This window comes from Somniosus microcephalus, chromosome 6, assembly GCF_052327205.1.
Source record: "Somniosus microcephalus isolate GS21.2 chromosome 6, FLI_Smic_1.0, whole genome shotgun sequence".
NCBI classification, from domain to species: domain Eukaryota; kingdom Metazoa; phylum Chordata; class Chondrichthyes; order Squaliformes; family Somniosidae; genus Somniosus; species Somniosus microcephalus.
The window spans coordinates 96801450-96827573 of record NC_140992.1 but is presented as its reverse complement, the minus strand read 5'-3'; the positions used below and the strand labels follow the sequence as shown (position 1 = coordinate 96827573).

Here is a 26124-nt window from a genome sequence, read left to right as displayed (position 1 = left end):
CCTTTGCAGGCGCTGACATAGTGTCCTTTCTTCCCGCAGCCGGAGCAGGTAGCGTTTTTCGCCGGGCAGCATGCTCTGGGGTGTTTTGCCTGGCCACAAAAATAAAATTTCTGTGCCTTGGACATCGCTGCAGCAGTTGGGGGTGGCGGTCCCATGACCCAAGGTTGCGGCGTCCACGGTGCGGAGCGGTTAGGGGAGAAAGCGTCCATATTCCTGTGGGCCGCGTCGAGCGAGAGCGCGAGGGACACTGCCTTTTTCAGGTCTATTTCTCCCTTCTCCAACAGTCTCTGCCGGGAGTAGTCGGACCTTAGACCCGCAACGAAAGCATCTCGGATCAGTCCCTCCGTGTGTGCTGCGGCTGATACTTCTTTGCAATCGCAGCCTCGGCCGAGTATCCGTAGTGCCCGTAGGAAAGCCTCCACTGATTCCCCGGGCTGCTGTCTGCGGGATCTTAAGAGGTGCCTGGCATAGACCGTATTTACCGGGCGTGCGTATTGCCCTTTAAGCAGATCGATAGCCGCCGCGTAGGTCGTCGCGTCCTGGATTAGTGTAGAAACTTGGTGGCTCACCTTTGAGGCCAGGATTTTCAGCTTGTTTTCGTCTAGGGTCACAGTTGAGGCTTCCAGGTAAGCCTCGAAGCAACGCAGCCATTGTGTGAATTTGGTAGCCGAACCCGCTTCTTGGGGGTCTAGGTCCAGGCATGTTGGTCTGAGGGCTCGCAGCAGCGCCTGCTGCTCAGCGTTTGGCGCCGTCGGTTGATGCAGCTCCTGCTGTTCAGCATTGGATCCGACATTTTGTTTTGCTAATAAAATTGATGCGCTATCAATTCCTCATAAAAGACAGAGGCCTAGAAATTGAGTTTGCGCTGCGCCAGGGCTTTAGCGCCGGAAGTTAGCGCCGGCGCTAAGTCCCTTTGCGCGCGCCAAAAATTCAGTAGCGTCGCGCCCAAACGGCTGCCGGCGCTACTGAAGGGTTTTAGCGCCTGAAAACTGGCGCAACGCACCGCATTGCGGCGCTATTCCGGCGCTGCGGTGCCCGCTGCGGTTCGGCAGGCTCGGGAAGTGCAGGCCTCCTCCTTCCGTTAAGGAGGAGCTGCCTGCACCCGGCCGCGGCCCGCGCAAATCTCTGCAAAAATGAGCCCGGCACCTCGGACAAGTGCCGGGCTTGCATCTGTTCCGGGGGTGCGGGGGGAGAAGTCCGGGGAGGGAGCTGCGGGCAGGCGGCCGGCGGGAAAGCGGCCGGCCGCCGCGCCTCCTTAAAGCGCCGGCGCAGACTCCGGCAACACTCGTTTGCCAGAGTCTTAGTTGCGGCTGCCACTGGCGAGGCGGCCGCAACTGAATTTCGGCTTGGGACCGGGTTACCACGGCAACCGGGACGCTGCGCACACCGATGACGTCATCGGTGCCGGCGCAGCGCTACCGGTCTACCGCCGCGGAAGGGCCCCAGGCAATTTGGGAACCGGCGCCAATTGCAGCGCTAGGCCCTCTAGCGCCGCAAAATCGGTGCTAAGGGCACTGAATTTCTAGGCCAGAGAGTTAATTAATAGGCTTTTATTAGCAAAGAACAGAGCATGCCTCTCGTGGTTGCCTGGCATCCAAAAGGGCAGGGGGCTGCAGAGCAGTCACCTTTATACGCGGGCATGTGGGTGGAGACAGGGGCGGAGTCAGCTGAGGCATGCATAGGCACAACAGTGTGCAACAACAACAACAACAACAACAATAACAAACAGTGTTTTACCACAGTCCTGGCCAATATTTATCCCTCAATCAACATAACAAATACAGATTATCTGGTCATTATCACAATGCTGTTTGTGGGACCCTGCTGTGTGCAAATTGGCTGCCGCGTTTCCCATATTACAACAGTGACAACACTTCGAAAGTACTTCATTGGCTGTAAAGCTCTTTGGGACGTCCAGTGGTCGTGAAAGGCGCTATATAAATGCAAGTCTTTTTTTAAGTTTATCAATCCAGAAGCTCTCTACATTGCAGCATGCAGTTGTATCTTAAATGCATCCAGGGTTTTTGCCTCTACCTCACTAGTGTCTATTCCAAGTGTTGTTGACTTTCTGCGCGAAGGATTTCATGGCTAGGTCTTAAAATTATCTGTAACTAGTTTGAAACTATGTCCCCTGGTCCTACCCACACAGTTTAATTTAAAATATGATTCCAGATTCACCTTTTCCATACCATTTACTAACTTATATACCTCTATAAGATCACTCTCCGATAACACTTTCCAGGATTAAAAGCCCAAGGCCTAGAAATTCGGTTGGTAGTGCCAGCGGTTAGCGCCTAAAGAGCCCGAGAATTGGGGCGTAACCCAATGTTGGGGCGGGCGCAATGAAGATAGCGACAACTCCCATATTGACTATACATTTAACGCCTGCGCTAAGTGTTTGCACGCGCCCGCAAGCAGATCATGATGCCATTTCAGTGTGCAACGCCTTTTAGGCGCCCCTGACCGGATATTGGGTGGCGCCCGGAACCTTTACGCCTAGCGCTGTTAGTGACAGTTCGAAGGAACGTTAGCAGGCCCTTCTCGGAGTCGGGGGGGCACTATTTAAAGGGGACAGCTCTAGTATAAAAGCTGCAGCCACTTGGCCTGTTCATTGCGATCGTTGCTGGAGAGAGTTGGTGAGCTACTGTGGAGCAGAGTTTTTGGAATTTAGCATTAGAGTACTTGGGACCTTCAAACCTGTCCGGAGCAGTTGGAGCACTACACCTAACAGCGTTTTGACCAACTAGCATCGGAATGGGAGCTGCTTTGGAGGGCGACGGCCTCATGGCCGAACACTGTGAAGGGGCAGAGAGACGGCGGGAGAGAGGGCTGGGATTGGCCAGAAGGAGGAGGGACAATGGAGGTCGGCCAATCCGAGGGTATGCTGCGAGGGTCTTTAGGCAGCAGGTGTCATACCTTGACATGTTGGAGGAGCAGTGTGTGCGAAGGCTCCGATTCAGGAGGGATGTTGTTACTGAGCTGTGCCACCTGCTTGCTGAGGATCTGCAGCCGCGTCTACGGTGCAGGACCTCTCTGTCAGTGGCCGTAAAACTGACTGTTGCCCTCAATTTCTATGCCACCGGATCCTTTCAGTCAGCCACTGGGGACATTGCGAATATCTCTCAGTTTGCAGTCCACTGTTGCATCTGGCAAGTTACAGCTGCCCTTTATAGACGAAGGCATCAATTCATCACCTTCCCTCTGACCCTGGAGAAGCAGGCGGAGCGCGCGCAGTGCTTCGCTGCTATTGCGGACTTCCCCATGGTGCAGGGGGCGATTGACTGCACACACGTGGCTTTGAGGGCACCATTCCAGAATCCTGAGGACTTCCGCAACCGCAAGGGGTTCCACTCCCTCAACGTGCAGCTGGTCTGTGACCACCGCCAAATCATCATGGCAGTCAACGCCCAATTCCCAGGGAGCAGCCACGATGCCTTTATCCTGCGGCAGACCTCAGTTTGTGACCTTTTTGAGGGGCCGGCTTGACCATGAGGCTGGCTTATTGGGGACAAGGGCTATCCTCTCTGCCCATGGCTGATGACACCACTCCGTCTGGCCGCCACCCCAGCAGAAGAGCTGTTCAACAGCAGCCATCAGGTGACCAGGAACATTGTAGAGCGCACTATTGGTGTGCTCAAACAGCGTTTCCGCTGCCTGGACCATTCGGGGGGAGCCCTGCAGTACTCGCTGGAGCAAGTGGGTCACATCGTCATCGTCTGCTGCATGCTCCACAACTTGGCGATTCGACGCACCCAGCCAATTCCAGCTGTCCCTCAACGTCCAGCAGAGCAGGCGGACGAGGAGGAGGAGGAGGAGGAGGAGGAAGAGGAGCATGCGGACGAGGAGGAGGAGGAGGAGGAGGAAGATGGAAGGGCTCCTGAAAGTGGAAGGGCCATCCGTCAGAGGCTCATCAGGACTCGTTTCGAGGCCCCTCTGGTGGAATGATGGGTGTCTTTACTCCTGCGCACTTTGGATCTTTGAAAGCCTCTGAAGGCCAGCATCATTGTAAATAGTCACGTGTACCATAGCACATTAAAACTTTTCTTTATTGTCACAAAAGTCTTTCATTACAGCAAAACAACGTCAAGTCAACAGAAACCATAACTAACAAAATAACAGTTAACTCTTCGGCAAAGCCGCAAAACTAAACAAACCATTCCCAACAATTACAACAGGTGAGGGTGTCCTTGAATTTGGCCAAAGAAACGTCTCAGCACCTCCCTCTACTGCTGGCCCCTTGATGGAGAACGACTTCTCTTTCGCGGTCGGCCCCTTCCCTCCCTGCTGCTCCTACATAATTGAACCCCAGTGGCGGGGTCAAGGCTGGGGGATGCCTGCTGACTGTATGGAAGTGCAGAAGCCCCTGAGGGACGGCCTGGCTGAACTCTGGTCTTGGAGGGTGCAGACGCAGGCTGCTTGATCTGAGCATGGCTGGAAGCAGTGTGCCCTGCAGGTGGTGGCAGCTGCACTGCAGACGTACCAGCGCTGGCATGTGCAATGATCACCTGCCGAGAGAGGACACCTGCACCATGGTCGGACGACACACTGGCTCTCTGAGGGGACCGGTTCGGCTCATCCGCCACAATCGCATGCTCCACTGATTCCTGGCCTTGTATGGGACTGGAAGGGCCCGGGGTGATCCTAGCTGATGCAGATAGCGTGGCTGCAGTGAGAGTTCGCGTTGCCTCAATCTGGGTGTGGACGAGGCCGGCAAGTGACTGCATGGCAGCAGTGAGGACCTGTGTGGCAGGTGCCAATGCTTCGGAGAAGCCCTGGACAGTTCTTTCCATTGCTTCGGACAAGGCCGGAGCAGTCCGTTCCACTGCCTCGGACAAGCCCTGGACAGACCTTTCCAGGGATTGTCCAAAACCCTGAACAGTCCTTTCCATAGCGGCCTCGAAGCCCTGGACAGTCCTCTCCATGGTTGCCCCGAAGCCCCGGAGAGACCTCTCCATTGTTGCCCCGAAGCCCTGGAGAGTCCTCTCCATTGCTGCCCCGAAGTCCAACACACTCTTTGCCAGTGTTTCTATTGACTGAGGCATCCTCCCCACTGCAGCCATCAGCTCAGTTTGCCTGAGCCAGGCCTGGGTGCTCCTTTCAGCCAGGCGACGCACCTCCTCTGCACTCTGTGCAGCAGTCATCACTCCCTGCCTTGCCCTCCGGGGAGCCGGTGGCCGAACTTGCCTACCCCCCTTGCGTTGCTGCATGCCGCTTGTTCCGGCAACTGGCTCATCATCAGAGCCCCGCCCCCTCCCCTCCAGGGAACTACTATCCCCAGTCTGCAGATGTGTATGCTCCCCTGAGATTGGAACGGATGCTCCGGCTTCCTCCTGATCCTCGCCTCCGGAGGCACTGGCACTGGCAGCTTCAGGGCGTTGATCCCGAGTTGGTGATGAATCATCTGAAAGCAGGGAGGTGGAAGAGTGGCTTTAGCAAAAGGACAGGTTGGCGGCAAGGCATGCCAGATTGCGGCAAGGCTCTGACATGGCTGCACACTGAGGGAGCATGCTGGCGGGGGGACCAAGTGGAAGGAAACAGCTGAAAAAGGTGAGAGCCTTACCCTCGCTGTCGAGAATGGGGTCGGCAGCTGCAGTGGTAACAGGACCACTCAGATGTCCTCCAAGAATCTGGTGCACTCTCTCCTCGAGATCCGTGAGAGTGACGACTTGTGGAGGCCCGCCACCGGTTCGAAGCTGGTCCTTTCGCATCGCCGCCAGCTTGGACTGCAGGGGAAAGAAGGGGAAGTTCTGTAACATGAGGCCTTGAGAGATCATCTCATGCCCCCCATGGTGCAAGAGCCCTTACATGAGGCCTTGAGAGATCATCTCATGCCCCCCATGGTGCAAGAGCCCTTACATGTGGCCTTGAGTCAAATGTCCATGTGTGTGCCCAGAGAGGGCCATGGGTGCTTGCTGACAGATGGCCATTGGGGCATCATGGCAACAGGGTGCTCGAAGTCAGGTGCAGATGGAGGGAATCACCCTAACGACCCGAGTGAGGTTGTTGAATTTCTTCCTGCACTGAACAGGGCTCCTGGTCACCATACTGCTGGAGTTGACCCTCAGAGAAACCTCCCTCCAAGATCGCCGGTAATCCTTTTGATTCGGCCTCCTGCCATTGTCAGGATACAGAACATCTCGACGGCGCTCCACTGCGGACACCAACTGGACCAGAGCCTCAGTGCTGAAGCGCTCTGCTCTCTGTCTCACCTTCTCCATCCTCACCAAGTTTTTTGCGCCAGAGAAGGGCGAGCGCTGATTCTGAGGCCTACAGGGCGTTGGGTGTGGCAGCTCAGGCTGACTGACCCACCCCTTTAAGAGCCGGCCGGCGCCTGGAAGTCTCGTGGTTTTCGGTAATTGAGATCACCTGCGCTGCGCCCGTCCGCACCGATATTGGGTAGCGCCTGAACTTTTACGCCTTAGGAGCCCCGTGCAATGTCTGCATTCGCGCCTCAATCCCCTTTGGGGGCGATGCAACCCAATATCGCGCCAGGCAGCGATAAGTTTCGTCTGGCTATAAACTTTGCGCAGCGCCAGTTCTAACGCCTCAAGCGGGGCTATACCCAATTTCTAGGCCCAACTGTCTTATTCATAACTCAGATCCTTGACACCAGGGATCAGCCTTGTGGTTCTTCTGTGAACCACCTGTAGCGCTTGCAACAGTAACAGTAAAATGTTCCTGTTCATTTCTCAACTGCAAGGATTAAACTATCAAGAGTGCATTAGGAGCCCAAATCAAAGAGTATTAGAGCAGGTCATAATTATGCCAAATGTAGCCTGAGCTGCTCCATCAGTACCATTGACATGGAATAATTTCGCTGAATTGAGAGTGATATGGACATAGTCTGTAGTGATAATATGTAAATCTGTCAAACCTAATCAGATGCTATGACTTTCAGAGGCAATCCTGCCAGTTACCAGAAACCAGCAATGACCCTGTCACCAGTGAATGAAGTTTTAAAACAGAATCACATTAATTCTGATTAATAATAACAAACTACACAAAAAATAGAAAAAGTAACAATATAGGAACATACTGAACATCAGTTACAGAAGTGATACTAATTTGGAAATTCATTACTTTGATCTCCAGACATTGTGAGGAGATGCCTCCTCAAATGCTTGAATGACTCCTTTATGTCTCGGTGACAAGAACTGGATGCAATACTCAAGGTGGGGTCTGACCGGACCATCGTATAGGAAATTATGACGTTCACCTGTTCATCCATCTGTTGGGAGTTGCTGTCGTGGTGGATGACGTTTTAGTGTACAGTGCAGAAGTACAGGACCATGATTGGGAGTAATGCCAACAAACAAGGATGAAACAAGGATAAAATTAAATTTAAGGGACAAGGGGGGAAAAATTGAGTAGCGCCCCGCTAACTTCGCCAGGGCATTACTTTTAGAGTCAATATTGCAGCGCTACATGCCACAGTACTGCAGGCCTTCCTCCCCTCATTAAAGGGGAGGGGCATGGCACAGCACGTCCCGGCGCCCAGCTGGGCCACCAGGGATCGGGAGTGCCGGCAAACAAGCCCGGCACTCAAGAGGAGTGCCGGGCTCACGGAGAGCAGCTGGCACCCCGTGGGGGGGCTTCACGGGGGCCGGGGACAGCAGCGGGGGCAGGTGCTGGCAGGCGGCCAGCAACAAAAATGGCCGCCCGCCACCTCCCCTTTAACTAGCGCCGCCCCCGCCGCAGGTAGGCCTCCCTGACCCCGTCAGATATAGCATCCGGCGGTAAGACATGGGGACGCTACCAAAGATCGTGGCCGGGGCATGAGCAAGGGCGCTGCGCATGGCGATTACATCATCGGCGGTGGCACAGCGCCACGGGGCTCTAATGGTTACTGCCGCTGCTAACCTGCCGCTGAATTTCGTGGGAGGCTTGGCAGCACCATGCCTGGGTGCTAGTTGCTTTACGTCCCGTTAGCGCCCTCTTAGGGCACTAACGGGAGGCGCAAAGCAACCGAATCTTTCCTCCAAGAGGTTAAATATTTGGGTCATTGGTTCTCTAAAGATGGACTAAAACCGATGCTGCTTAAGATAAAGCAATACTTGAGATATATTCTCCCAAAGACAAACAAGGAACTCAGAGAATTCTTGGAATGCTTATCTGCAATAGTTTGCTCCAAAAGCATCAGAAGTAAGCGTTCTTCTGCATGACCTACTGAAGAAAGAAGTTACATGCAACTGTCAGCACAAGAAATGCCTGGGTGAGGTCAAGAATATTATCTCTCAAACACCAATAGTTAAATATTTTCCCATTAATAAGAATATAGTTTTACACTATGGTGCACCTGAAAGAGGACTGGGAGCAGGTCTAATGTAAAAAAGTGGCTTATACCTCAAGATAGGTCAATTGTTCATTTGAAATCTGAGATTGATAAATTTTTGTTAACCAAAGGTATTAAGGGACATGGGGCAAAGGCGGGTGTATGGAGTTAGGTCACAGATCAGCCCTGATCTCATTGAATGGTGAAACAGGCTCGAGGGGCTGAATGGCCTATTCCTGTTCCTATGTACCTATGATTTCTATTGGAAATAGGTAGACTATTCTTTTAGCCACTGTTATTGGTTTTGGAGAAATTCTAAACCTTTAGTAAAGAACAAAAGTAATTCTTGTATTTATGTGGCATCATACACTTTATCAGAACATTCTAAAATGCTTCACAGCCAGTCAAATACGCTTGGCGTATAGTCACTGTTGTTTTTTAGGCAAACGTCACAGCTAATTTGTACACTGCAAAGTCCCACAATCATTGAGATAAATGACCAGTTAATAGTCATTTTGAAGAAGAGTCTAATTAATACACCCAAAGGGTTTCAGAGAGTGATGATACATCTTTCAAAATACAAATTTGATGTTGTTTACAAGAGAGGCAAGGAGATGTTTCTTGCTAACACACTGAGCAGATCGTATCTACCTCACAGGACCAGAAAGGCTGATGGCAAGGAAGTCATGTCCATTAACGCACGTTTGGAAACAGAAACAAGATCAAAACCATCAATATGCTACAATATTTACCCTTATCTGAGGATAGAATGACCAAAATTAACCAAGCTACTGGAGTAGATGGAGATCTCAATTGGCAGAGGATGGCCCAACATGAGAAGCAACACCAATCAAGTTTGCTATGTATTTCTACATTCGGAAGGAACTCAGCATGCAGGATGAATTGACAGTCAAGGCAGGTCAAGTAGTTATACCACTCGGTATGAGAGAAAAGGCACAGTTCAATCAAGCCATATTGGAATGTCTGGGAATTTGGAAGCTAAGTTTAAGTGAAGAGCCAGTGCTCACTGATGAGAACAAAGAACAGGCATGGTCAGGGGATGGGCAGTGGGCTCAGGTAACTTTAACCTTGCAGCTTGAACTTGCAGTTAAAATGCACCCACTATTAAGAGCCAGGGGAACTTAAACAACAGAAGAGAGGAGACTGGGGGAGAAAGAGCAAAGGATGGCAACGGAGGGGTAAGGATGGCAAAGGAGCTCCCTAGGGAGCTGCCAGCCCAGGAGCCATCTTGTCGCTTCAACCATCCTCCGCCTGTTTCACGACAACATGCAAGCCATGATCCTGACCAATGGTTCCACCACAGACCCAATTCATGTACGGACCAGGGTCAAGCAAGGCTGTGTCATCGCACCAACGCTCTTCTCGATCTTCCTTGTGGTAATGCTCCATCTCACCCTCAGTAAGCTCCCCGCTGGAGTGGAGCTAATTTACAGAACAAACGGGAAACTGTTCAACCTCCCTTGCCTCCAGTCCAGATCCAAGGTCATCCCTTGCTCTGTCGTTGAATTACAGTATGCAGACGATGCTTGCGTCTGCGCACACTCGGAGGTCGAACTCCAAACTATCGTTAACACCTTCACCAAAGCGTATGAGAGCATGGGCCTTACACTCAACATCCGTAAGACAAAGGTCCTCTACCAACCTGCCCCCGCCACACAGTACTGCCCCCCGATTATCAAAATCCATGACAAGGCCTTGGACAATGTGGACCACTTTCCATACCTTGGGAGCCTACTGTCAACAAGGGCAGATGTCGATGATGAAGTCCAACACCGCCTTCCTATGCCAGTGCAGCCTTTGGTCGCCTGAGGAAGAGAGTGTTTGAAGACCAGGACCTCAAACCCGGCACCAAGCTCATGGTCTACAGAGCAGTAGTAAAAGCCGTGCTCCTGTATGCCTCAGAGACATGGACCATGTACAGCAGTCACCTCAAAGCATTGGAGAGGTACCACCAACGCTGCCTCCGCAAGATTCTGCAATTCCATTGGCAGGATAGGTGCACCAACATCAGTGTTCTCGCTCAGGCCAACATCCCCAGCATCGAAGCTTTGACCATGCTCGATCAGCTCTGATGGACGGGTCACATTGTCTGCATGCCCGATACGAGACTCCCAAAACAAGCGCTCTACTTGGAGGTCCGACACGGCAAGAGAGCCCCAGGTGGGCAGAGGAAGTGTTTCAAGGACACCTGGGAATCCTTGGCCCAAGACCGTACAAAGTGGAGAAGAAATATCTGGGAAGGCACCGAATACCTCGGGTCTCCTCGCTGGGAGCAAGCGGAAGCCAAGCGCAAACAGCGGAAGGAGCACACGTCAACCCAAGCACCCCACCCACCCACCCCTTCAACCACCGTCTGCCCCACCTGTGACAGAGACTGTAGGTCCCACATTGGACTCATCAGTCACCTGAGAACTCATTTTTAATGTGGAAGCAAGTCATCTTCGGTTCCGAGGGACTGCCTAAGAAGAAGATTGGAATGTAAAGTTGTCTCCAGTAAGTTACTGGCCTCTGATGAGCAAGGACATAGAGCCATACACATCAAGGTGTACTCTATGCAAGCAGTTTCAAACCAAAATGTAAAGGGAATCACTTATTAGCCACTAAACACTAGAAAGACCCTGGGAGAAAATAGGGTGGGATCTGTTTGAAGTGAATGGAAGAAACTATCTCATGTGTTCTGACTATTAGTTTGAGTTCCTTAAAATAGAAAGACTGTTTGATAAAAAAGGTAGGGAAAGAAATCAGAGCTAAGATGAAAGTTTATTCTGCACGTTATGGCATTCCAATTTAGATTATTATCAAAAAATGGACTGCCATTTAACTGAAGGAAATTCCAACAGTTTGAACAATTATATGTGTTCAGCTATATCACTAGCTCACCAAGGTAGCCACCGACAAATGGCAAGGCAGAGTATGCTGTTGGAATTGCAAGGGCATTTCTAGACAAAACACATGAGTACAGCACAGACCCTTACCTCACTCTTTTTGACTGTACAATACATGGTGAGATACTGAGCACCTCACCAGCTTAAAGACTAATTTAACAGACGAACCAAGACACTCCACCCTACAGCAAATGAACTTCTGAAACCATGGCTAGTACATAATGTGACAGAGAAGCTATGACTCAGAAAAAGCCATACAAATCCGATTCTACAATAAAGCAACCAAAGCACTTTTTTAATGTGTTCTTGGGATGTGGTAGTCGTTGGCAAAGCCGGCTTTTATTCCTCATCCCTAAATGTCCTTGAGAAGGTGGTAGTGAGCCGCCTTCTTGAACTGCTGCAGTCCGTGTGGTGAAGGTGCTTCTATAGTGTTGTTAGGGAGGGAGTTCCAGGATTTTGACCCCATGACAATGAAGGAACGGCGATATATTTCCAAGTCAGGATGGTGTGTGGCTTGGAGGGGAACTTGGCGGTGATGGTGTTCCCATGCACCTGTTGCCCTTGTCCTCCTAGGTGGTAGAGGTCGCGGGTTTGGGAGGTGCTGTCGAAGAAACATTGGTGAGTTGCTACAGTGCATCTTGTAGATGGTACACACTGCAGCCACGGTGCGCCGGTGGTGGAGGGAGTGAATGTTTAAGGTGGTGGCTGGGGTGCCAATCAAGCAGGCTGCTTTGTCCTGGCTGGTGTTGAGCTTCTTGAATGTTGCTGGAGCTGCACTCATTCAGGCAAGTGGAGAGTATTCCATCACACTCCTGACTTGTGCCTTGTAGACGGTGGAAAGGCTTTGGGAAGTCAGGAGGTCAGACACTTGCTGCAGAATACCCAGCCTCTGACCTGTTCTTGTTGCTACAGTTTTTATGTGGCTGGTCCACTTACGTTTCTGGTCAATGGTGACCCCAGGATGTTGATGGTGGGGGAGTCTGCGATGGTAATGCCATTGAATGTCAAGGGGCGGTGGTTAGACTCTTGCTTGTTGGAGATAGTCATTGCCTGGCACTTGTGTGGCGCGAATGTTACTTGCCACTTATCAACCCAAGCCTGAATGTTGTCTTGCTGCATGCGGGCATGGACTGCTCCATTATCTGAGGAGTTGCAAATGGAACTGAACACTCTGCAATCAGCAGCAAATATCCCCACTTCTGCCCTGATGATGGAGAGAAGGGCATTGATGAAGCAGCTGAAGATGGTTGGGCCTAGGACACTGCCCTGAGGAACTCCCACAGCAATGTCCTGGGGCTGTGATGATTGACCTCCAACAACCACAACCATCTTCCGTTGTGCTAGGTATGACTCCAGCCAGTGGAGAGTTTTCCCCCTGATTCCCATTGATTTCAATTTTGCTAGGGCTCCTTGATGCCACACTTGGTCAAATGCTGCCTTGATGTCAACAACAGTCACTCTCACCTCACCTCTGGAATTCAGACTTTTGTCCATGTTTGGGTCAAGGCTGTAATGAGGTCCAGAGCCAAGTGGTCCTGGCAGAACCCAAACTGAGCATTGGTGAGCAGGTTATTGGTGAGTAAGTGCTACTTGATCGCACTGTCAACGACATCTTCCATCACTTTGCTGATGATTGAGAGTAGACTGATGGGGCAGTAATTGGTCAGATTAGATTTGTCCTATTTTTTGTGGACACAACATACCTGGGCAGTTTTCCACATTGTTGGGTAGATGCCAATGTTGTAGCTGTACTGGAACAGCTTGGTTAGAGGCGTAGCTAGTTCTGGAGCACAAGTCTTCAGCACGACAGCCAGGATGTTGTCGGGGTCCATGGCCTTTGCTGTATCCAGTGCGCTCAGCCATTTTTGATATCACGTGGAGTGAATTGAATTGGCTGAAGACTGGCTTCTGTGATGGTGTGTAAGCGGTTTTTGATCCTAGCCCAATTGCTAGATAGACGGTTCGAATCACCCCCGCCTTACGAAAGTTCTATACCCGGGAATTATTATTCAGCGTGTAAATGAAATAAGTCACAGACAGGAATGCTTCGTTGAAAAATCAAACTTATATTTATTTGGTCTAACATACACTGGCTAAAACATGCACTACTAAACAAAATCACTGTTTCTGTGGAGAATAAAATCCAAGTTACAAACAACATACATACAGTACAAAACTGGGACTATAACAAGCAGTAATTCCCTTGTTGCTATGGTGGACTCTAATTCCACCCCTACAAACGAATTACCCAGTCGCATAAACACCTTAGCCTGGCTGAACCAAACGAAGCTCCCACCCTCGGAATAGCCCAAAACTTCACTTCTGAGAGACTATGCTTACCCCCACACGCGGTCGGTTTCGATCGCTCCGCTCGTCGGCTTCTCTGATACTTCTTGTTAGTTTGATCTTGTTGGAGCAGGGAGCGAGGGAGAGAGAAAGAATGGTGGAAAAGAATCTGGCCTAGAAATTGAGTTGGCGCCGCGCCAGGGCTTTAGCGCCGGAAATTTAGCACCGGCGCTAAGTCCCCCTGCGCGCGCCAAAAATTCAGTAGCGCCGCGCCCAGACAGCTGCCGGCGCTACTGGAGGGTGTCAGCGCCTCGCAATGGGCGCTGACTGCCGCATTGCGGCGCTAATCCGCCGCTGCGGCACCCGATGCGGTGCGGCAGGCTGGGGAAGTGCAGGCCTCCTCTTTCCGTTAAGGAGGAGCTGCCTGCACCCGACCGCTGGCCGTTGATCTGTGGAGAAAAATGAGCCGGCACCTCGGAGAAGTGCCGGGCTCACGGCCCACATGCATCTGTGCCGCGGGGGGGTGTTGGAGGAGTCCGGGGAGGGAGGTGCGGGCAGGCGGCCGCCGGCAAAGCGGCCGGCCGCCGCGCGACCTTAATGCGCCGGCGCTAAGACCCGTAGCGAACTTTTGAAAAATCGTTGGTTGCGGCTGCCACGGGCGAGGCGGCCGCAACTCAATTTCGGCATTCGGGCGCGTTGCCACGGCAACCGGGACGCTGCGCACACCGATGACGTCATCGGTGCCGGCGCAGCGCAACCAGCTAACGCCGATGGCAGCGCCCAAGTGAATTTCTCAATCGGCTGTACTTGCGGCGCTAGGCCCTCTAGCGCCTCAAAATGGGCGCTAACCCCACTCAATTTCTAGGCCTCTATCTTTATAGTAGTCTGGCTACCCCTATCTTTTCCCGCTAATCTTTAAAATCCTTTTGTTTCTAAGCATTCTGGTGTTTAATCAGTGATGGGTCATCCTCGGACCCATGAGTATTGGATTAATGGCCCTAAGTCTGGGATATATCTTTCGGTCTTTGTGTTGGGGAAAAAAACTGGCTTCTTTTCGGCTGGCTGAGGCCAGTGGGTTCATTGTTCTGCTTCTCTTCTGAGATGGAGGTGAGAAGTGCTTTGCATATTAGAGTGGCTTCAAGTTCAATGGCCCCCTTCCTTTTTCCAGGACTGTCGGGTGAACCCATTCATTCTGGATGACTGACATTTTTTTTTCACAGCCAACTGCCATGCGTTCTCTGGAGTTTTAACAAAGCAGTCCCCCACACAGTTGCACAGGGCAATCCCACCACAGGGAAAATGCCCTCAGAAAATCCCATAAAGTCCACAAAAATATTCTCAACTGAGTCCATTCTTCAACCAGAAACTTTGCGATCTCTTCAGGTGGGGACCTCAGGAGTAGTCCGATATGGATCATCCACTCATCACTTCTGGCTGAAGTTGGTTGCAACGCTTCAGCCTTGTCTTTTGCACTCGCGTGTTGGGCTCCGCCATCAATGAGGATGGGGATATTCCTGGAGCTTCCTCGTCCCATTAGTGGTTTAATTGTCCACCACCATTCATGACTGGATGTGGCAGGACTGCAGAGCTTTGATCTGACCCATTTATTGTGGGATTGCTTAGCTCTGTCTATAGCATGCTGCTTCCGCTGTTTAGCATGCATGTAGTCCTGTGTTGCTGCTTCCCCAGGTTTGTAGTGTCCGGGTATCAATAATACTCGGACTGCAGGAGAACAATAAAACAGGTATTTACTGAACAGAGGGGAACTCAAGACTGACGTACAGAAGCCTGCTATGGCTTTATATACAGCGGTGGTCACTGCCGGTACTGCAGTATAGAATCAGTTCTTCTCTTAAAGGTACATACACAACAATTCCTCCCCTTTTAGATAAACAGTACATAACATTCATTTAACAACTAAATAATAACTAATTACAATTACAATTTTCTCGGTACTATATACATCAACTGAAATAATCATTTATAAGTTCAGTCTTTGAGGAGGCTTCCTGATCCTGACTGGATAGCGCCTTTCTCGAGTATCCTGTTCTTGCGGCGGAGTTGATTCTGGTTCATTGTCATTGGTTGGTTCGTCAGCTTCCAATACGACTGCTTCTGAGGTAGACGCAATCTGTACTTCGGGTTGATTATCAGGTGCACCTGCTCGTGGTATGGGTTTGGCTTGTTCCTGTGACTCTAGAATCTGGTCAGCATGGCGTCTCACGATGCTCTCTCCAACATCCACTGTGTACATTAGTGGCCCCTGCTGTGTGCATATTGTTCCTGGCTGCCATTTTTCTGTTCAGTAGTCGCGGGCCAAGACTGGTTGCCCTATCTTGAAGCTCCTGGTTGGCTTCTCATTTATGTGCTGGAATTGCTTATCCTCAACATCTCGTCTTATGTTTGGTTTGAGCAAATCCAGGCGGCATCTTAGCCTTCGGTTGAAGAACATTATGGCTGGAGCTTGGTTGGTGACTGCATGTGTCGCATTCCGGTAAGCAAACAAGAAATTATCCACCTTGTGTTGTAGTGGTATGTCGTCATTATGCATTGCCTTTATGGCCTTTTTAAAGGTCTGAACAAACCTCTCAGCCAATCCATTTGTGGCTGGATGATATGGGGCAGATGTGTTATGCTTCACCCCATTATTCCTCAGAAACCTCCGGAAATCCTCTGACACAAACTGTGGCCCATTGTCGGAGCAAATCTGTTCTGGCAAGCCATTCCTGGCGAAGATGGTCCGTAGGACTGCAATAGTTTTCTCCGTGGTGGTGGAGGACATTTTGATGACCTCTGGCCATTTCGAATGGGCGTCCACAGCGATTAGGAACATTGAGTCCATAAATGGACCAGCAAAATCAATGTGTACCCGTTGCCATGGAGATGAGGGCCACTCCCATGGATGTAGCGGGGCCTGTGGCGGAGCCTTTTGGACCTTCTGGCATCCTGTGCATCTCTTGGTCATATCCTCGATTTCTTTATTGATTCCCGGCCACCACACAAACGCCCTGGCTAGGCTCTTCATTTTTACCCCTCCCAGATGACCCTCATGAAGCTCATTGAGCACTCTATCTCTCAACTTGGGTGGAATTACCACTCGGGATCCACACATCAAGGTCCCCCGGCACACTGACAGCTGTTCTCTCCTTGGCGAGAATGCTGGCAACAGTGAGTCGCCATGTGCTGGCCATCCCTTCACCATCAAATCATAGACCCGAGAGAGTGTCGGGTCATTTCGGGTTTCCTTCTCTATACTTGAGTTTGTAACAGGTAGACATTCGACTGTGGTCGCATGGAATATCTCAACATGGTTCACTGCAGGTGCTTCCTCTACTGTAGGCAACGGTAGGCGCGACAGCCCATCAGCGTTTCCATGCTGTTTCGTACCCTTGTACTCTATGTCGTACTGATGAGCCCCTAGAAAAAGTGACCATCTTTGCAGCCGTTGCGCTGTCATCACCGGAACGCCCTTCTTTGGGTTAAAAATGGAGACCAGGGGCTGATGATCAGTCAGTAGGGTGAATTTCTGCCCGTGCAGATAGTGATTGAACTTCTTCACCCCCCACACCAGGCTGAGGGCCTCCCTGTCAATCTGGGCGTAATTACGCTCGGCTGAGGTTAACGAGCGCGACGCAAAGGCTATTGGCCTCTCGGAACCGTCAAGGAACTTGTGTGACAGCACCGCTCCGATGCCATAGGGAGACGCAAAACATGCTAACTGAATCGGTAGTGTTGGATTGTAGTGGGCCAATATTTCTTTTGAAGTGATTAGGCATTTACATTCCTGAAAGGCACGCTTACACTCATCACTCCATTTCCATGTTACACCAGTTTGAAGGAGGGCGCTCAGTGGGTGCAGAATTGTAGATAAATTCGGCAAGAACTTATGGTAGTAGTTCACCAACCCGAGAAACGACCTCAGTTGCGACACATTTTCCGGTGCTGGAGCCTTGACTATAGCCTCAATCTTGTCCAGTGACTTATGCAACCCTTCCTCATCAATCATGTGGCCACAATACGAGATTTGTCTCCTGAAGAACTCACATTTGAGGCGGTTGGCTCATAGCCCATATTCCTGTAATCTCGTGAGCACCTGCTCCAGGTTGGCAAGGTGTTCACTGTCATTTTCGCACGTAACCAGGATGTCGTCCAAATAACACTGGGTCCCCGGGATCCCTTGCAGGACTTGTTCCATCGCCCTCTGCCAAATAGCCGGGGCTGATGCTACCCCGAATACCAGTCGATTGTACTGGTAAAGGCCTTTGTGAGTGTTTATCATGAGGTATTTCCTAGATGCTTCTTCCACCTCCATTTGTAGATGCGCTTGGGCCAGATCAATCTTTGTAAAGCATTTCCCTCCAGATAGTGAGGCAAAAATATCTTCTATCCGTGGAAGTGGATACTGTACTGTGTGCAGGACTGGGTTCACAGTTACCTTGAAGTCCCCACAGATGCGAACCTTCTTCGGTTCCCCAGGCGTGCTGCTCAATGACTTCTTCATTACAGGAACGATGGGTGTGGCCCACTCGCTCCAGTCCACCTTGGACAGCACACCCGAACGCTCCAGACTCTCCAGCTCTGCTTCAACGGCTGGGCGGATCGCGTAAGGTACCGGTCTGGCCTTAAAAAATTTTGGGTTTGCGTTATCTTCGATTTTTATCGTTGCCGTTACTCCTTTTAGAGTCCCAAGTCCTTGTTGGAACACCTCTTTCGCGTCAGTTAGAATATTTGACAGTCGTCCAGGTGTGATGTCATCATCCTTTTTATCAGTCACAGTTAGCGCCTGAATGGAATGCCAATCCAATTGTATTTTTTGGATCCATTCACGTCCCAATAATGATGGTCCTCCATCTGGTAGTATATATAGATACAGTTTCTGTGTTTCCTTGCCGTTGTATTCAACTGGCACCCTTATTCTTCCTCTGGGGTAGACTTTTTGCCCGGTGTATGTCTTCAATACAATGGACGTGTCCTTCAAGGGTATGGGTGGGAATAGCCGCTCATAGTCTCGGCGATTCATGACAGTTAGGGCTGATCCTGTGTCCAATTCCATCTTTACTGGGGACCCTGCTATCATGAGGGTGACCCAAATGGTTCGGTGATCCTCCTTTGCGATCGCGTTGTGTAACTTTAGACAACTTAGTCTCCTGCTCCCGGAGTCCTTATCACTCTCCTGATCTTCCGAACTACTGTCTGTCAATTTCTTTACTTTCTTGTACTTTTCCTTAGTAGTTCTTGTAGTGTTGGTTTTCTTTCCTGACCTGCAGACTCTTGCTATGTGTCCCATTTTCCCACATTGCCTGCATACTTTGTCCTTAAACCAGCAGTCCTTCTGATCATGGGTTGTTCTGCCGCAGCGATAGCACTTTTCTGCTCCATACGCCATTTCGTTAGTGCTGTATTCTTGTGGTTTCTGTTGTATTTCCGCAGCTCCCCGCGCTGCTGCTTCGTAGGACACTGCCACGCTGAAAGCCTGTTCTAGCGTCAGGTCCTTTTCCGAAAGTAGTCGTTTCTGTGTTCCTTCACTCTGGAGCCCGCAGACAAACTTATCCCGCAAGGTGTCTGCCAGTCCTGCTCCAAACTGGCAGTGCTTCGATAACTTGCGTAGTTCCGTAAGATAGTCAGCATTGCTCTCATCTTTGTGCTGGTTTCTTTTATGGAACTTGAATCTTTCTGCTATCAGCAGCGGTGTAGGGTTTAGGTGTTCCTGTAAGGTATTAACAATCTCTTCAAAACTTTTCTCCATTGGTTTAGCTGGTGTAATTAAATTCCGCAATAGGCCGTACGTTCTCACGCCCATCAAATTTAATAATACCGACGCCTTCTTTCCATCGGCCACCTCATTTGCCTCGCAGTACACTTCAATTCTTTCCACATACATGGTCCAGTCTTCTACCTCGTTGTCGAAAGCAGTGATACTGCCACTCTTCGCCATCTTGAGTGATTTAAAATGGCGCCTCCCGTGCTTTTTCTTCTTCTCCTTGCTGCCACGCTGCTCCTAGCGTTCTACAGGGTAATGGCGGCGACCCACGGCTTCGGCGCATATCACTTTTCCTTCCCCTCATTCTATCCTCTCCACGCTGCCCGGTTCTTGAGCACCGATCGCGCCCTGTGCGCTCCACCCTCTCTCTCTCTCTTCCTCCCGACAACACTGCACGGCCCCTTTGCAGAGCCGCTCGATCGAGCCCGAGCCCGCCGCAGTCCGGAAGGGTCAGCGCACTACCTGCTACCAGCACGACTTGCTGGAACACCTCGACTGGGGAGCCAGGCCCAGCTCTCCACAGCCTCCCCTGCAACTCTCCGATGGATCCCTGGGCAGTTGCCCGTGGTCGCACCCGCCGTTCTGACTTCGACCTCCAAGAAGCTTCTCTTCAGGGAAAAGATCCCCGTGAGGTGATGCAGTACTGCAGGTGAGTTAGAACCTGCCCGTCGCCAGTGTAGTGTCCGGGTATCAATAATACTCGGACTGCAGGAGAACAATAAAACAGGTATTTACTGAACAGAGGGGAACTCAAGACTGACGTACAGAAGCCTGCTATGGCTTTATATACAGGGGTGATCACTGCCGGTACTGCAATATAGAATCAGTTCTTCTCTTAAAGGTACATACACAACAAGGTTGGCACCTCATTTTTAGGTATGCCTAGCTTGATGGTAATGGTAGAGTGAGTGATATGCCGAGCCATGAGGTTACAGATTGTGGTGGAATACAATTCTGCTGCTGCTGATGGCCCACAGCATCTCATGGATGCCCAGTTTTGAGCTGCTAGTTCTGTTCTGAATCTATCCCATTTAGCATAGTGGGAGTGCCACACAACATGATGGAGGGTGTCCTCAGTGTGAAGACTGGACTTAATCTCCACAAGGACTGTGTGGTGGTCACTACCACCAATGCTGTCATGGACAGATGCATCTGCGACAGGTAGATTGGTGAGGACGAGGTCAAGTAGGTTTTTCCCTCATGTTGGTTCCAGTCTAGCAACTATGTCCTTCAGGACTCGGCCAGCTCGGTCAGTAGTGGTGCTACCGAGCCACTCTTGAAGATGGACAAGCCAGAGTACATTCTGTGCCTTTGCTACCCTCGATACTCAGTGAGGAGGACTTTGCATGGTCGACTGGGCTGGGTGTGCCATTGTTGTGTCCGAAGCCGGTGCCTAGGTCGATGCCGGGTTTTATTATTATTCATAGCGGTTTGTTACAACTGAGTGGCTTGCTAGTCCATTTCAGAGGGCAGTTAAGAGGCAACCATATTGCAGTGGGTCTGGACTTATATACAGGCCAGACCAGGTAAGGACGGCAGATTTCCTTCCCTAAAAGACATTAGCAAACCAGATAGGTTTTTTGCGACAATCCAATAGTTTCATGGTCACCATAAGTGATACTAGCTTTTTATTACAGATTTATTTAATTAACTGAATTTAAATTCCCCAGCTGCCATGGTGGGATTTGAATTTATGTGTCTGGATTATTAGTCCAGGCCTATCATAACCATTATGCTACCGTTCCTGCTGCTTGATAAGCTTAGAGAAGGAGAAGTTGACTGAATTCAGCTAACAGAAAAATGGATAATGGATGCAGCACAACTGCAGTAGCAAGTGGATGTAAGACCATAAGGTGTAAGAACTGAAGATGGGTAAATGTTTCAGGAGAATTAGACAGACCTTCAGAAATAGAACCGGCAAATCTGATAATCTGGTTACACACTCTAACACAAGTGGAGCTACCTTCCCACTCTACAATAAACAAAGTACAGCAACAGAAATATATTGTCGTTCCTTCATTGTCGCTGGGTCAAATTCCTGGAACTCCCTCCCTAATAACATTGTGGGAGTACCTTCACCACACAGACTGCAGTGGTTCAAGAAGGCGGCTCACCACCACCTTCTCAAGGGCAATTAGGGATAGGCAATAAATGCCCACAACCTGTTAATGAATAAAAAAAAAGAACACAATGGAAGAAAAGATCGTGGCTGGTAATCACCAAAACAATTAGAACCTGTGCTGGAAAAGACTCCCATCAGTGGTATGAATGACAAGTCCGCTTACTCTAACAAGGAGTGGTAGAGTAGTGTGAAAACCACGCAACAATGATTTTATCTATTAATGATTTTATATGAATTATTAATACTGGAACTGTTAAATTTTATAGTTGATATATGGATTTTATCATTGTTGATGACGTGTTCTCAAAATAAATTAAGCAGCATTGTTTGCTCCGAGCTGGGAAGTGTTTGTATGATAGAAACATAGAAAAAACATAGAAAAACAGGAGCGGGAGTAGGCCATTCGGCCCTTCGAGCCTGCTCTGCCATTCAGTATGTTCATGGCTGATCATCTACCTCAATACCATGTTCCTGCTCTCTCTCTCCATACCCCTTGACCCTTGAGGCCTTTAATGATGATTGACAATTATATGTAGTCTCTTTCAAATGGCTAATCAATATAGGGCACATGTTTTGAAGCTCTGGAGTCTTTTCCAGTTCATTATAACGGAACTTAATATCAAATATTAAAGGTCTCGTCATTCAGATATTCCAGATGGATACATTCCAGCATCTGAGGTTGCACGAGTTGGGCAGCACTGATATTCTCAAACATTTTCAGTTTAACTGTTAGCTTGGCTATGCTTTGATTATAATGACATTTTAATGAAAGTTGGTAGCAATCTCACTGTTTCATGAGTTGAGCACATAATCTAGGCCGACACTTCAGTGCCCAGAATTTGATGAAAAAATAATAGCATGTGAAGGACACATTTTTAATGTGTAAATCGGCCAGCAACTTGTGGTGAGGAAGAGATACCCTGTGAATTGCTGGCAGATTTGTGTCATTCCACCGTTAGCTTTGCAAAAACGCTAGCTCGCCTTTAACCTCCTGGTGATTTTCCTGAAGTTGCTGCATTTGCACGGTAAATGTCCTTTAAACTCGCCACACAAAATTAAGTCTAGTAATCAATAGTGTAAGTACCCTTTTAACGACATGATAATTATTAATGACTGCCAATCAACCTCTCTTGCCCAGAAAGTGAACAATTAAAAGTTTGGAGTCTCATTCCTTCAAGTTGCGAATTGTTGTTGGAGATTTAACAAATGTCAAATTTTAAATTTACTTTTTTTCTGATTTTTCCTTTCTGTGCCTTTTTTTCTCTCTCTCTTAATCCAATCTTTCCTGCTCTCTCTTTGTTTCTCTTTCTGTACCTGATTTGACATTGAATTCACCCACTCTAATTCACCCTCCTTCTCAATCCTTCCTCTGTTTAGTTCTCAATCCTTTAATCTCATTGGTTAAGGAGATACACTGTGTGTCCCATTGTTTTCCAGGGTCCCAGATGCCCTGTTGCCCTCGCTGCGTTGTTATCAGCTCGCACTTCCAGAAACTTTATGGGCAAAACATTTTAAAACCTAAACTTGCACAAAGAAGTCTAACTAATGGGGCACGCCACGAGACGCCCCATTCCAGCAAAATCTGGGCCATTATATTAATAGAAGTTCTTATTCTCCTTTTAAATGTACATTTTCAGCTTTAACTTAAGAGGGCGCTGTTAGATGTAAAACTAACTGGTCTGTTCACAAATGGCAGCATATTCGTGCTTATTCATAGAAAGGGCACATTATAAAAAATCTTTGAGTAAGAGAAGTGACGTTTATTTCCTCTAATTTAGACTGAGCCAATTTAAACATTTTGTCCCACAGCTAGCCAGGAACGCATTCAAGGTCTGAAGCTTAATTTTAGTTTAAACCTTTTTTCTCAATCACTGCAATCCCTGACTAAAAACGTAAGTATTGAAAATTTATTTGGAAGTCTTTAAGTATAATTTCAAGCTTGGATCAGTAAATAAAATGTGATTTCATTTAATACTTGCAAATTTATCAGCAAACCCCATATATAAAAAGTTTAATTTGTGACCAATGCTAAATATTTGGAGATGCTGAGACTGATTGGATATCTCGTTATTATGCTTTTATTTTACAGTCAAAATGAAGTGGTTTGTCTGTATTGGGCTGTTTATATTTCTCATCTTGAACATACTAACTGGTAAGTTTAATAACATTTATTTCCAAAACTTTTTTTTACTTCAAAATTGCTGTAAACTTGAAAAGTCACATTTCACATTTTAAAATGCGTATGGGTTATTCAAAGCTGGTTATATTAATTTTGTTCAGTAATCTGGAAGAATCTTGAAATGATGTGTTGGCATTACTCAAGGGAATTATTTTATTTCAGGGCTATGAAAAGCCCTTTTGTGAGCTGTCCGGCTCTGAATTCTGATCATTTCTCCATTTATTTATTTGCAGATGCCAGCGTGATCCGACAGTCAGACGGTAAAATATATTATTTGACATTCTTGCAATAAAAGCTAATCAGCACTGGGAATATATAAAAATAAGCTTGATTTACTTCCAGAACATTTTCCCGTTGTATAATTTACATTTACATTTGCTGTTAATTGTCCCAGTGTAGGAATGTAATTTGGAATTGATCCATGGAATTATTTAAGTGTCATCAGATAGAAAATAGAGATAAAAAGAGGGCATAAAATTTATATCCAAGAAAGGTAAATTTAAGGTCCTCTAGATTTGGAGGAAAAATAAATTACTTAAACATCAGAAGAAAGCTTGAAGCACCGTATTTAGTGAGTACAAATAAGCATCTGTGTAGGAAATACTTAGACCACTGCATGGGCAAAGGGAGCCTGTGGTGTGACAAAAGGAAAATACTGGTTGAAATAACATTTCAAATAAATTCTCTGTGGCAACACTCTTATAAAATATTTACACTGTGGGCATACAAAATCATACAATTAAAACTTAATTAATGTAATATAGTTTAGGTTTTAATCAAGTCCTGATTTATTTGGAAAAATTATTAGTAGTAGCTGGGCACAATTTATTGTCGATTTTCATAATAGTAAGAGGTAAGGAATATATATGTTAATGAAACAGCAGCAATATTATATTGATATTAAAATGCATTATACTATTACTTATTTACTGATGTAAGGATATGCTATGTACTTATAGACTATTGATACCTATACATGATTTAAGTATCAATATACCTGTATTACATTTGTGTTATTATACATATGTACAGTTTATAGGGATCCTTGTACCTGTAGTGTATCCATAGTATTTTTATTGGTATTCGTATTATAATGATACTCTATTAATATACCAGAGTACCCTTATTATATTTGCATTATTCTGCAGGTTGTATACAGGGATCAGTTTATGTGGATTATATTTGTATTATTATTTATGTAGTATACAGAAGCCAGTGTGCCTTTTTTATCAAATATTTTTACTGAAAAGCACACCCATTGTAGAAGTGTCAGAAGTACCCATTTATGGATTCTTATTCCTTATTTAGCTCACCATGTGGAAAAGCGAAGCCCACCATACTGGCCTTACTCCACTACCGATTTCTGGAGATATGTGGAGTATTTCCGAAGCATTGGAGATTACGAGAGGATCCAGCAGCTGGCGCACACTTTCTATGCTCATTTCCCTCTAGGGAATACTATGGGCTACGACACTCCAGAACAACAAGAAGTACAAGTCGAGATTGCAAAGGAGGCACACGAGTAGCGGAAAAAAGATACAAGGAAACCCAGTTGGTTTAACGCGTAAACAAATAGAATTATAGTGAATTGCATTAGAACAAGATTATTGTAACATTATAATCTGCTTTATTATCTGTTGCATTTATGTAGTGCCATAGTTGTATGACTCCTTATATATATATAATCATGTTACAGAATTCATTTGCATTGTATTAAAAGTTTCTCTCACAGAATGCATCTTTATCTTATTTTGGCAAGAAATGGTTTGTTTAACTTTTGTGACTTAAAATTGTTTTTTTTAAATGTATTGGAAGATTGTAACACTTAGTCATTTATCTGAATTATTCAAAGGGGCCTATTTCTTGTCAAACATGCAATTCCATAAATTCAGAATCTACTAACCAGTGTGCATAGACTGATTTATTCCTAAATAACTAGCTGTAATAAAATATAAGTGTACAATGAATGGGTGTAACATTACATATTTTATTATAAAAATGAAAACAGCAATGCTATATTTCACTGCTTTAAATAGAGGGATGCTGCTCCTTTAATTACATAGTACTGTACTTAATTCACTAGAGAACTACAATTTGTATTCAGTGACACATGGAATTATACCACAGCTATAAAATAAACAGACCAGACTGTGTATATATGAAAAAAGCATTGACCAAAGAATCTAAATGCCCACATTTCTTAAAGTCTGTTAACCAATCACTATAACTTAATTGGATAACTCTTCTCATGATTAAATGTTATTGAAAAGCATTTTTTGTTCATATATATATTCTAGTGCCTAGCAGTCTAAAGAAAGCCTGTATTTTAAGAGTAATCTGCTGAACTGTGATTCCAAAGCAAAACCACATAATGGCGCTATTGATTGTAAAATTCCCTAAACTCATACTGACCTGATACTGTCAGTTGGTGTGTGCACAGGCATTTTTTCCTCTGTCCCAAGTGAACTCCTTACTTGGCAATTAAAGTCACATTGTCTCTTCTCATAAGATGATACATCAGTCAAATTCTCGGTGAGATTGCTATTAGATATTATTTATTTATTTAAAATAACTAGGTTTCTAAAATTGATGAAAGTT

General features: G+C 47.6%; 2 protein-coding genes across 3 annotated transcripts in view; one reads left to right on the top strand and one right to left on the bottom strand.

Annotated features, from left to right (window-relative positions):
- otos (otospiralin) overlaps nt 1–25872 on the top strand; it is an 86141-nt gene extending 60269 nt beyond the window's left edge. The window contains exons 1-4 of one of the 2 annotated variants that reach the window (XM_085990588.1): nt 22282–23239; nt 23437–23499; nt 23760–23786; nt 24835–25871. In XM_085990588.1, coding sequence (XP_085846714.1) covers nt 23442–23499; nt 23760–23786; nt 24835–25052 — 303 coding nt within the window. In that variant the 5' untranslated portion in view covers nt 22282–23239; nt 23437–23441 and the 3' untranslated portion in view covers nt 25053–25871. Of the gene's footprint in view, nt 1–22281; nt 23240–23436; nt 23500–23759; nt 23787–24834 lie in introns of those variants that run through there. The other variant, XM_085990589.1, reaches the window with a different exon arrangement.
- On the bottom strand, nt 4029–6000 carry LOC147115934 (uncharacterized). The gene is made up of 2 exons (XM_085989471.1): nt 5561–6000; nt 4029–5401 (listed from the first exon to the last, which is right to left on the bottom strand). The coding sequence occupies exons 1-2, from the start codon at nt 5772–5774 to the stop codon at nt 4224–4226; spliced, it is 1392 nt and encodes a 463-aa protein (XP_085845597.1). The 5' UTR covers nt 5775–6000; the 3' UTR covers nt 4029–4223.
- Nucleotides 25873–26124: the final 252 nt, after the last annotated feature.